Below are 13,573 nucleotides of genomic sequence, written 5' to 3' on the forward strand. Positions count from 1 at the left end.
GCCAATTAAATAAATATAAGAATGAATAAACATTTTTTTAAAAAGTAACTTCACATGAAGCCCATCGTGAGGAATCTGAATCTAAAAACTAGGTACCAGGGTGGCTAGAGCACCGGCCCTGGAGTCAGGAGTACCTGAGTTCAAATCTGGCCTCAGACACTTAATAATTACCTAGCTGTGTGGTCTTGAACAAGCCACTTAACCCCATTCGACTTGCAAAACAAAACAAAACCAAACCAAAAAAAAAAACCCCTAAAAAAACTAGGTACCTTCCTTTTTCTGTAACCCCAAATCAGCCAGTTACATTGAAGTCTTTTCAGAGTCTCCCTCTCCTTTCCCTCTCTCTCTCTCCCCCTCTCCCTTGGCCTCTTCCTTTAAGTCCAACCTACAATCCAAACTTCTATAAGATGCCTTTCCTAACCTCTTTTTTTTATTATTATTATTATTTTTAAAGACAATGGGGTTACATACAGCTAGGTAACTGTTAAGTGTGTGAGGCAGGAATTGAGCTCAGGTCTTCCTGACTTAAGGGCTGCTCTTCTATCCCCTGTGCCACCTAGCTGCTCCTTCCCAACCTTTTTAAAAAAGTTCTTTTCTCTGTTGATTATCTCCAATTGCTCCTGTATAACACTTGTTCCTATTAGCGCTCTGCATGCTATCCCTTTCCCATCAGACCATGAGCTCCCTCAGAACAAGATCTGTTTATGCCTTTGTTTAGTACAGGACCTGGCCCATATAAATGCTTGTTCCCTTGACATAACTTAGAAACTAGTCCAGCTTTAGTCCTAAATCATACAGGGATAAAAAATAATCTATCTGATTGCTAGTTTGTTAAGAAAAAAGAAAGCAAAAGGAACAATGGAGACATTGAGAAACATTTATACATACATATACAAAAGACAGACACTTGAGATTTTCATAGATGATACCCAATCCTGAAGCTTCTTTGAGATATCACTTCAATAGCTTTAAAGTCATATTGCATTTTTGCAACTACAGTCATTTAGATTCCTCAGTTCTTGCTATTTATTTAATTCATTCATATGTAAAGAAAATTTAAAGTAATAGTTGTGAGACTACTATTCATGGGTAAAAAAATCAAAATTGAATTCAATGGACGAGAGTCAATTCCATCGAACCACTTAAGCTCCACAAGAAAGAGATAGACAGACTTTCTTGTCTCTAAACTTGTCTCACCTTTCTAAGTATATATCGCATGTTTTTCCTCTCCTCCACAATTTGGTGAAATGTTAATTCTTCAATGAAGTCTCTTCAAGATAAGTTCATAAACATTTCAGTAACCTTATCAAAATTTAGCCATGGGTGTATTAAAATTCTTCAATAGAGGTTCCCCAACTGTGGGATGAGGATGCCTTGGTGTCTGCCAAGCGACTGTAGGTGACTTGGGATCTTTATGTTCACTTGCCATTGTCATTTCCATTTTAATTCATAAGTAGATTTTAGTTATCATAGATAAACTCGAAGAACACATATAAATTGTAAAGCCATTTGTTCAATGTAGGCCCTGAAATGTTTCTGTCAAGAAGGGGTCTTCAGTAGGAAAAGCTGTTCTATAACAGATTCTAATGATAAGGAAATCTTCTCTAAGATTCACAGCCTCTGTCATGCTTCCCAAAATGTAAATCTCTAATATTTAGTTTCTCTTATGCTAAAGAACAGAATGTGATATACAACTGCAATGTGCTATAAAAAATAAAGGATTCTTCCATCTCCCTATTTCTACTATTTGATGCTCTAACTCTCCTTATATCTCTCATCAACTAAAGCTGGTTTTATGTAAATTCATGTGTTACTGTGACCTATATTTTATATGCACATATTTACTCGCCCCCTCCAATTAAATTTCAAATTCACTGGACAAAGACACGATCTTCTAATCTTCTACTTTCTTTGTAACCATGTATAGTGTTCAGCAAACATAATAATGGTTAGGACCCTTTACAATAGAAATAATTAAGTCTGTCAGTCTAAATAATGAGAGGACTTAATTTTACTTGTTAAAAGAAACCAAATTAGGGTTGGCTAGGTGGCACAGTGGATAAAGCAACGGCCCTGGAGTCAGGAGTACCTGGGTTCAAATCCGGCCTCAGACACTTGATAATTACCTAGCTGTGTGGCCTTGGGCAAGCCACTTAACCACATCTGCCTTGCAAAAAACCTAAAAAAAAAACAAACCCAAAATATTTCTTTGTTAATTAAATACTGTTTTATGTAAATATATATATGTGTGTATATATATATATATTTATTTATTTAGGTTTTTGCAAGGCAAATGGGATTAAGTGGTTGCCCAAGGCCACACAGCTAGGTAATTATCAAGTGTCTGAGGCCGGATTTGAACCCAGGTACTCCTGACTCCAAGGCCGGTACTGTATCCACTACGCCACCTAGCCGCCGTAGTAAAAGTGCTTTAAGTAGATTCGGCGCTTAATAATTTTAACTGACTTACAATGGCTTAAGAGATATATTTTAAGTTAGAATAGGGCCTTATTTTATATCATCTATTCCTGTGGTTAAATCCTCATTTGTGAATTGTATTGAGATCTCAAAAAATTCAATAAAAATTGAATATCTAAAGAAAATAAATTAGCATATTCTCCCAAAATTTTACTGAATATAATCATTTACTGAAATAATGCTTCACAAAATATGTCAGCATTTCTCCTCTATTAATTGTAGACCTTAAACTGGTATAATGAGGTAACTAAGGCTTGGAGTTCAAATCCATCCTTCCCCTTTTACAATATCCACAACTAGATTATCCACAAAAAAAATATTGGATAACTCTGGATAGAAAAAAAAATAAAGCATGTTTGTAAGCATGTTTCCTTCTGTATGCAAAGATACAGAAATGTATATATGGTAATAATACTCATTTTCCACAAAGTTTCTTTTTTTATATTTTATATATATCATATTTTACATAAAATAAAAGTAATTCTCTCAAATATACAGGTGCTCTGAAATATGAAAGGCCATAGACCCTCTTAGTCAAATACCATTTAGATGACATAAAGCAGGGCTGTCCAGAATGCATTCATGGACCACATGCAGCCTGTAGTGCAATTTTATGTGGCCTGCCTGTGGGCTTACTAAATGCTTTAGTAAACAAAGCCAAACTCCTGCAGAGCTCTCACTAAAATGGCAAATCAAACTATATTGTCTATTGTTTCAATAAAATTTTTTAAAAGTAAGTTTGGACAGCCCCAACACAAAGCACAGTCTTTGTCCAACTACTTAAAAAGGGGGGGGGGGGCTGACCATATAACTCCTTACCAAAGCGAAAAAAAGAATAATTCTTTAACCTACATGGGTCTAAAGCACTGAGACACACAAAAGGAAACTTTTCCTTGCTATTTAAAAAATTTTCAATAACAGCCAAGAAAAACAGATGAAATGGGCCACTTGAATCTCCTATGCGATGAATATATGATTGTGGCATGTTAATTCATAATAAAATCTTAGAGAAAAGAACTGAATTAAACAATCATTTATATAACCTACTATGTGCACATCTCACACTAGAGATTAAGGATAAAATTACTCTGTTCATATATACCTAAAATAGCTAGAACCAGCAAACTCTCTGCTCTCCTCTAGAAATCACACAGCACAAGTATAGATACACGTTAGGGTGGTAGGAAGAAAGGGATTAGTAAAGACTCCTCATAGTCCATACACGTATGGAAGCTCCCAAAAGCAGGCTTGCATGTTATTTCAAAGACATGCTTTTACAAAGACATATTCTACATAATGCATCTTTAGCAGCCTGATAATTTGCCTTGGAATGAAGAGGAGTCATTGCACTCAATTCTAAGACTAGATTCTAACTTCAAAATAAAGCATACTTTTGTTTCAAAAGAATCTAGACATTAATCTTTATTCTCTACAGTGTATTTAAGCTGTCTCACTATGCTTGATTTTAATCAATCAAGTAAGCATTTCCTAAGTGTGCAATAAGTGCCAGGGCACTAGGGGTATAAAGATAAAAATGAAATGGTTCCTAAAGTATCCCTTCCAGAGAGTCAATATGCATAACAAGCATTTATTTTTGGGAGAAAGTGATGAAGGGACATTTACATTTGGAGTCCCTAACAAAGGTTCTGAAATTCTTCTTTCTTATCCAGAGTAGAGTTGAACTATGCTATTTTATTTATCATCTTAATTTTTATTATTAGTATTTTTAAAAAATTGGAGGTGAGAGAGGGACAAAAAGACCTATGATTTTACTGCAGTAGGGAGCTTCCAGTGATGAAAACTCTCTCTACCAATATAGATTAGCAACTTCTGAAATATACTGTCTTAGAGTTGCTTGGGACACTAAGAAGTTCAGGGATTTGCTCAAGATTGCATATCACAGAGGCAAGTCTTAAACCCAAGTTTTCCTGACTGAGGTTAGTTTTCTATCTATCCTATCCAATTCCATGTCCCCATCTATTAATATTTTAACAGATGAAAAATAAGAAATGACACTGAATGAAAAAGAAAGCAAAAGGAACAATGGAGATATTGAAAAACATTTACACATACATATACAAAAGACAAAAACTGAGATTTTCAGGTGATACCCAATTCTGAGGCTTTTTTTTGAAATAACACTTCAATAGCTTTAAAGCCATATTGTATTTTTACAACTACAGCCATTCAGATTCTGCAGTTCTTGCTATTTATTTAATTCATCCAAATGAAATTAAGCCAAATAATAGACCATATCTAACCCACAGGCCAGAATTGCCTCAACCCTGTTTTACTTGGCCAAAGTATTTTATAATTCTTGTTTATAATGTGTAAATAATTTTTAGGCTTAGGATAGGCATTTTCCTTACACAATGGGGAATTAGTTATCTTAAGGAAATTGATTTTTTTCTTGGCTACAGCAAGATTCCAAAGAACACTATAAGGATTTCTTTATTATACTGACTTGGCAATAGTATACACCTATACTATGAAGCCTGGGGACCACATTATATCCAGGGTTCAGTATCTGAAACTCATTTTCCCTATTAGTTTTTAAGATTCATCAGTTATAATCAGGCATGGAAATAACCAACACTGACATTACTTTGAGAGTCACTTTTAGGTAACTAGGGGAATTAAGGGCAACTAGCCAGAGATGAAGATTTTAAGGATAACTAGACTTGATGAAAACTGGAGCTTCTCCAAATCCAAAACAAAATTGTAAGCCTTTAGAAAGTTGGAGACACATTGGTCTAAAATATTCTAAAGCACAACCAATTAGTTGATACAATTCTACAACAGCACAGTATAGTTAAACAATACTTTAAAAAAATTTTTTTTACAATAATGTAGTAAGTATACTTTCTCAAGTATACTTGCTATCATTTCAGAATTTTTATTGGGTAGGCCTACTCCAGCTTTGAATTCCAGAAAAAAAACATAGAGATCAGTGAAACTGTTGTTCCAAGGACTACAACCTCTTTATAAACTCCCCTTATCAACCCATTCAGGGGAGTGGTGCTTTAAAAATCTTTTTTCTACATGTACTCTTTAGAGTATCAGCACTGCCAGAAAAATCAATCCATTATATCCCTCCTCTAGTTTTCAGGCAGGGAAAAATCTCAGGCATTTTGATGCAAAAGTCATTTAGCCTAATTTAACTAGAAAAGTCAGCATAATGAAGTAGTGAGTCAGTATATGTTCATAAATATAATTAAGTCTTCGAACACTATGAACACTTGCCCAGATATATATATATATATATATATATATATATATATATATATATATATATATATAATATATATACACACACACACACACACACACACACACAGATACATTTTAATACATTTAGACAATTCCAAATAAATGGTGCATAACATAATGGTCCTAAGGGACAGACAAAAAAATGTATCCCATAACTCAAACTCATTCATTTACTTTTTATCTAAGATAAATACACTATCTGGAAAGTAGGGACATAGTTCCCACTCTCACCCAGAGGAGATTCTGGTGTTAGCCCCATGCTCTGCAGCAATGCTTCTGCTTCTCTCCTCTTTTTTTCAAGGTCAGATTCTTCCTGTACTGGAACAACTGCTTCTTTCTTCTGATCAGTCTAAATTTAAAAAACAACAACAAAAAAATCATAATGCAACTTAGTTGTGATATAAGATAATTATAACTTTTATGGAAAAAATATTAATAAGGGGAGAGGAGGCAGAGGAGAAGACAATGACAACAATAATGACAACTCTACATAAGCAGAACACAAAATTTTGTATACTCCACTAAGCTAAAAAGAAAACCATGTCTCATGTCTGGGAACCAGCCAGAACATCAAAAGACTCATTAACAGTAGGGTGGCTATGAAGTAATAAATTCTTGGGCTCTGGTGAGAGATGAAATAAAAATTCAAACTAGCTCTCAATCCTGTGCAGTATCATTCACACATGCAATGATGGTGGTAAAGAAACAGAAAAGAATACTAAGAATCACACTTAGATAAGTGATCATCTAAAATACTGATAAAGGATCTAAAAAATTATGTGATTCTTAAGCTATTTATTGGAAGAAAGCAAACTCCCTTTTAAATGGACACTTTATTATAAAAGCTACCAAAACAAATAAAAAATGACAATGGTAAACTTTATTACCTATTTTAAAATTCACAAAGTACTTTCCTCATCACAACCCTGTGAAATTAACCTATGATCTCATTAATATGGATATTCCTTCCAATGGTGCACAAGATAAGCCATTTGCCATGCGTGAATACTGTCCAGATCCTACCCAATTTGGGACCACAGGTCAGTAATCTGCTTTCCCATAAGTTGCTTATTATGACCTCAATACATGATATGCTCTTTGAGCAAGCAAAAAATGACACTGAAGAAGCCAAATGATTGGATCTGACTAAATACATACAGAAAAAAATTATAGAAGCGATTTATTAGGTGCTTAGGGACCAATTTTTAAGGTAACTCAAAAAAGGGGAAAATTGTAAAAGAATGGGTAAGATCACTAGCTATATTATTATCCAGAGAGTATTATACCTACTTTCTCATCTCATATACTTTATAAGATCAGTTTATGTACATATTGAGGATATTGTTTTGCAGAAGACTTTCTGCAGTAGGTCACACTTCTGTGTCACATCACATAGAAAGGAATAATGATCACAAGATCCCACTTTTTTTAGTTTGTTGATTTTTTTTTTAAAAGCATGTAACTTAGTAAACTGTAGTTAAAGCTAAATCTCTAACAAGGTGTTTCCTAAGCAGGCATTAAATCATGCCCTTAAGATGCCCTTAAACTTATAGTCAAAGAAAACTTAAATTGTCCATCAACTGTCAATATCAAACAGTCATAAAGCCAGGTCATGTTAATTAAAGATCAGAGGATATCTTGGATAAAGTTGAAATGGAAGCCAGATTACTAAAAATGGAATTTCCCAGAAGCTTCTGGGAGACACACTACTGATCACAAGATATCCAAGATTATTACAGGGATGTCTCAATTAGATCAAGAGACTCTCAAAACAGAAATTCAAGTGGATGAAGATTATTGCCCAGATTATGATATATAGTTTAAACAGGCAGCTCATTGTGCCTAGTTTATCAGTGCATATGTCCTGATCAGCCACTGAAGATAATACTGAAATAGGACCAGTTGATTCACATTTGAGAAACTGTGAAGCAATTTTTAATAATCTCAACCACCTTTTATTACATTAAGTCTCCAGGTGATCTATATTACTATGAATCATGGAACAACATAATGTCATTAGAACAATGCAGATGATCCAAAGAAAGTCATATGGTGGGTCTAATTAGATTGCAGCACATTAAGTATAATGCTTTCTTGATGGAAAAGCAATATAAAAATATCAACAAAGCTGTATGACTAGAAAAAGATATAAGCTGATCACATAAAAAGAATAAAGCATAATATGAGGGTTAGCCTAACAATAAAATACCAGAAAACTTCTGTCACATTAGGCTGATCATCTGGGAAGGATTTATACTATATCAAGAACAAAATCACAAAGAATAAGAAAACGCGAATGTAACTTGCAATGTATACTTGTCTCATCTGTGACCACAGATAGATGAAAGTAAGTTATTACTGAATGCTTTCAGAATATGAAGCAAGTTTGGCATAAGAAATGAACAGATATTTTCTACAATACTTCAAAGAATGTTTTTCCTCTTCTACCAAAATATATTTCTAGTAAGTTATAAAGGAATGAACAGAAATTTTAAAGGTTTTCATTAATATTTTCATAAAAGTAGATTGAGACAGCATTCAATTCTAGTAAAATGCACTGTGGAGTATCTGTACATAGTTTGGGTATTGTGGTTATAAATAATCCCAATAAGAAGGATAGAAGATATATTGGACATCAAAAAGAGTACAGGATTTGGAAATCAAACAATCAAGGTTCAACTCTCATTTATTAACTATATGACATTGAGCAAATCTTAATCTTTTTGGACCTCACTTCCTCACTAGAATGAAGAGACTGAACTAGCTGAGGTCCCTCCACCTCTAAATCTGTGATCCTCAAAGCAATGACCAAGCACCAATTCCAGGTGAGAGATGTATAAAGTATGTTACCCATCTCCTCATAAAGAGATGATGGACTCAAGATATAGAATGAGATCTATTTTTGGATATAACTAATATGGAAATCTGTTCTGCTTAAGTAAGGGTACCCCATGCTCCCAGTCACTCATGCTCACAATCTAGATGTCACCCTCTCTTTTACTGACCTCCGCCCCCATATCCAATCGCTTACCAAGTGCTGTAAATATTATCTTGGCAATATCACTCTTATATCCCCCTTCTCTCCTCTGTCACTGCAACCACCGTGGCACAGGTCATCATTACTTTTTACCAGATGAAAGAACAGAGAGAATATGAGAGGGTTCAAAATGAAACTTTCAGGAACACCCACAGTTAGGGGCCTGATAAGGTCAGTAAATCAGAAAAAGACTCAGAAGAAGTTAGACAGATAGAAGAGAACCAAGAGAGAACATTATAATTAAAATTTAGAGAAGATAATGCATCCAGGAAAGAGAGGTCAACTGTAAGAATAAAGCGTGAGATTTGGCAATTAAGAGATTATTTGTAACTTTGGAGAGAGCAGTTTCAGTTGAGTAATGAAAAGAATTGAGAAGTGAAATGAGTGAAAAAGAGGAAATAGAGGCAGGAGGCATAAATAGCTTCTACTGGAAATTTGGTTGTGAAACTAGAGGACAGATATTAAAATGAAAGAAGAGGATATTAAATCTAGGGAGTGTTTTTTTTTTCAGGAAATCGGGTCTTGGTTATGTTTATAGGTACAAATGAAGGAGCCAGCAGACAAGGAGGGATTAAAGATAAGAAGGGAAAGAGATTTATAGGATACTTTCCTTCAGTGATAAATAAATAGGTTCATCAAACTTAAATCTGATATTTAAGATTTTTAATATCTTACATACAAAGTAATTTTAAGAGAGGATGACTGCTAAATAACTTCAGGGATCAAGTTTGAAAGATAGATACATGAAAGACATAAAGAAAGAAGAAAACTGAGAGGGGGCACAAGGAGCAGGGAAAGCAAAGGCACTGAAGGAAAATAGGATAGGGTACCATGGATTCAGGAGACAATGAGTGTTCCAATTTGGTCAAAGAACAAGATACACAGAGGGGAACAATATCAGATAAGATTGGAAAGTTTTTTCAAATTCATTCAAACCCTACTGATATAAAATTAAAGATATCATCAGGGCAAAAAAAAATCCATCAAGATAGGCAAACCATCTGAGTTTATTTTACCAATGAAATTATTAATTTAGTCTTATATTCTGTGCCTTTCACATGAATATGTATGTCACTACCAATTCATGGTTTAATCCTATTAAGTTAATTTTATGAACATGTTTCACAAACTCTCAATTGGATGCCAATCATACTACAGACAGTCCTAGAAAATTAAATGCCAATCATAACATGATCATCCTTGAAAACTGGAAAGCAATAATTGGCCATCTGTCATCTTTGGATAGATTAATCCTATAGATGATATTCTGGAACACTCTTCCAAGTATGAATCACAATTCTGGCAGTTGCTCATTATTTAATCAAGTTAACTAGCTTAAAACGTCAACCAGCTTATAACATAGTACAGAAAGTTATTCTGGGGGCGGCTAGGTGGCGCAGTGGATAGAGCACCAGCCCTGGAGTCAGGAGTACCTGAGTTCAAATCCGGACTCAGACACTTAATAATTACCTAGTTGTGTGTGGCCTTGGGCAAGCCACTTAAATTAACCATTGCCTTGCAAAAACTTAAAAAAAAAAAGTTATTCTGGATGCAAGAGTAACTTCAACACACATAGAAATAGACTGCTAATGGTGAACTTAAGCAATTCCTAGTATTTATTTGGCTACTAATTTATCTACTTCCTTAGGCAAAGAAATAGGAAATAATGGCTATTATATGGTGAACTTAAAAAAAAAATAGCAGAGAATTCCATAAGATGAAAATTTATGGTGGAGCATCTGTGAAAGGAGTGCTCATACCAATGAAATGATAAATTGACAAAAGTATAGTAGAAACTAAATTTTGAATATACTTCAGATATTATATGCTGAAATGCCATTTTAAATGTGACACCACTTTATACCCATCTATCAAAAAAACATTTTCTATAAAATGAATACAGTAATAAAAAGTACATTTGATAGCAATATATATAAAATTGTATTGTTAGGACTTCTACATATCTATCACCTTCTTCATCAGTAAGAAATAAATATGTATCCTCTAACCAGTACTCACTATAACATTCAGGATAGGGTCACTATGCCAGTAATTAGGCCTATACTATCAGATAGCTAGCATCTTGGGATAGTAAAATATTAAGTTGAGGTAAATTATTTCAAAACTCAAATTAGCTAGTTTGCCATTCTTTGTATCTTGTGGCTTGAATATGTTAATACAATACAAATATACACTGCTTTGTGAAAAATTGGAAGTGAACTCAACTTTCATAACTCAAGCAAAATGATAAGTGAATTAAAAGCCTGACAATTAAAGGAAGTTTATGCTGAATCCTTTCTTTTTGGAAAGAACTCATTTTAAAAAATGAATAATTATTCTCTAGTTTAGCTTTGTGAATCCTCAATTTTTGTATATTAGTTTATTGCCCCCAAATTCTTATTCTAATACTTCACCAAGATATGGAGAGGACCTGGGCTCTTGAAAGTTGTGCAGGTGGAACACAGCCTCTGAGAGGCCCTACTGTGATAGAAAAATTTCAGTTAAGAGTCCCAGCAATGATGTTAATGATGATATTGGTCCTTCATTCTCAAAGATCATATCAGGAAAGTGATGCCAAGATAAGCACATGGATTGGATCTGAGTTGAGGGGGTGCTGTGCTAGGTCACCCATCTCAATCATCCAGAGTCATCTGGGTGGCCAGATAAGAATTAGGATTACTAGAGACAGCCCCAGATGGGAGGCAATCAGGGTGAAGTGATTTGCCCAAGGCCACACATTAAGTGAGGCCACATTTGAACTCAGAACCTCCTGGCTCCAGGACTGGTGCTCTATCCACTTCACCACCTAGCTGCCCCAAGTCCTACCATAACTTGTGTCTGTATACTCTCCAAGAATTGGTGAAACTAAGAATCCAGCAGCCTGGTTTTTGGTGATGAATTCTGTAGTCACAGCAACACATAAAACAAATAACTGTAAATGGATCCTTAGTCTTGAATGATTTCCTTCTGCTTTTGTTTCTAAAGTGATGATGAAAAAAGGGGGGAAGAGGGTGTTAAAAATCACACATTTTTATATAAGTATTATATAATCTATATTTTATAGAAATATTATATAACTTATAAATATTAATATAACTATCAGACTCTGTGAGAACTTTATTTAAAGATCAATAATTTGGCTTATTGAAGAAAGTGAATCAAGTTGATATTCTCACCATATATGTTGCAATTAAATGAAAGTATGACACCTAGGTTCTCCTTGAAGAAATAAACTAAGATGACTGAATTGTTTTTAACCCCTTCTCAACCTCCACAATTTAAGTTTATTGAGAAAAGAAAATTTCATTTTTCTTTATATCTCCAGCATTTAGTATATTATTATTGTTTAACATAGATAACAAATACTTGAATGTTTATTGAATTTAATTTGTGGATCTCTGTGCCCCAATGTAACAAGAAAAATCATTTCATGGCACAATTGGTGATCTAGTCTTTGTATGCCCATAAACAGCTCATGCAAAAAATTGCATGAGATTTATGCAGCAAGAGCTATTGCTGAAAAATTCTATGAAAAAACACAAAGATTCTCTAAATCAAATCAACATAAGTGTATGCAATGATGCTCCATAGTTTTAATGTGAAAGAACAGGAGAAGAGAAAAAAAAACATTGGAAAGTATTTTTCAGGATTAAGTAGCAAAGGTTTTTAGATTATGAAAAAGTTTGCATATTGTGGATTCTTTCTTCCAAAACAGTTGGAAGGTACTAGTACATTGAACATTGAATAGTATGAAAAAAAAGAAAGTAATTATATCTTAACAGACAGGACCTAACTATTTGCTGATATGGAAACCATTTCTGAATCAACTGTCTATCACCATTTGCTAAAGAAAATGTCAAAATCAAGGGGGCAGAGCCAAGATGGCTGAGTAAAGGCAGGGACTTCTGCAAGTACACCCCCAAACCACTTCAAAGAACCAAATTCTTGAGTGGCAAAACCCACAAAAAGACTGAGTGAAACAATTTTCCAGTCCAGGACAACTTGGAAGATATACAGGAAGGGTATGTTACACTGGAGGTAGAAAGGGTCTGCAGCGCAGCCCAGGCCTCAATGGAGCAAACCGGCTCTAGCCATCCAGGAACAGACAGCCGGGCGCCTGGGTCCATGACAGCAGTGGTGGTTTCCAGACCTCTTTGCCCAGGGATTGCCAAGGGGAACTTGAAAGATCAGTAGGAAAACTCTGCCACACTAGAGTGAGAGCGGATCTCAGCCTCAGCAACTCTAGGGGACCAGGATCAGTCTGCAGAGCCACCTGGCAGCTGCTTCCAAGCACTCAGCCCACAGTTGGTAAGGGGTCGCAGGAGTTGTAGAGGTCTCTTTGCTATCCTTGGGGCAGAACTCTGTTGCTTTGCCCATATTCAGATCCAGGTTAAAGTCTGGGGGTCCCAGTCGCAGGAAAAGGAGAAGCACAACAGAGCTTACTGTTGTGGCAGAGCATGAACTCTCCACATAGTTCCAGGGCAGAAGGACTACTTGTGGTCATCTACAGACCAGAGTACAGGCCAGGAGAACAGTTACAGCTTCTCATAGACCTTGGAGGAATTGAGAATTTATAGGTCCCTAGGAGGGGTATCCCTGAAAACAGCTCCAAAAACCTCAAAAGCCTATGACAGTGTGTCCTCCACCCTGGAAGAAAAGCCCCACTCTACAAAGAGTTAAAATTGAATCATAGGCTGGGGAGATAAGCAACTCACAGAAGGAAAAGGAAAAAAAAAATTCGGCCATAGACAATTACTTTGGTCCTATGGAGGATCAAAATACACTCAG

The 13,573-nt window shown here is 35.1% G+C and overlaps 1 protein-coding gene across 3 annotated transcripts in view; it reads right to left on the reverse strand.

Moving 5' to 3' along the window:
• Positions 1-13,573, reverse strand: part of DYNC1I2 (dynein cytoplasmic 1 intermediate chain 2) — a 70,269-nt gene that overhangs the window by 38,395 nt on the left and 18,301 nt on the right. For 2 of the 3 annotated variants that reach the window (XM_074215717.1, XM_074215716.1), the window contains one exon: positions 5,980-6,097. In XM_074215717.1, coding sequence (XP_074071818.1) covers positions 5,980-6,097 — 118 coding nt within the window. Of the gene's footprint in view, positions 1-5,979; positions 6,098-8,779; positions 8,999-13,573 lie in introns of those variants that run through there. The other variant, XM_074215719.1, reaches the window with a different exon arrangement.

The sequence above is a fragment of the Macrotis lagotis genome, chromosome 1, assembly GCF_037893015.1.
Source record: "Macrotis lagotis isolate mMagLag1 chromosome 1, bilby.v1.9.chrom.fasta, whole genome shotgun sequence".
Classification (NCBI taxonomy): Eukaryota; Metazoa; Chordata; class Mammalia; order Peramelemorphia; family Peramelidae; genus Macrotis; species Macrotis lagotis.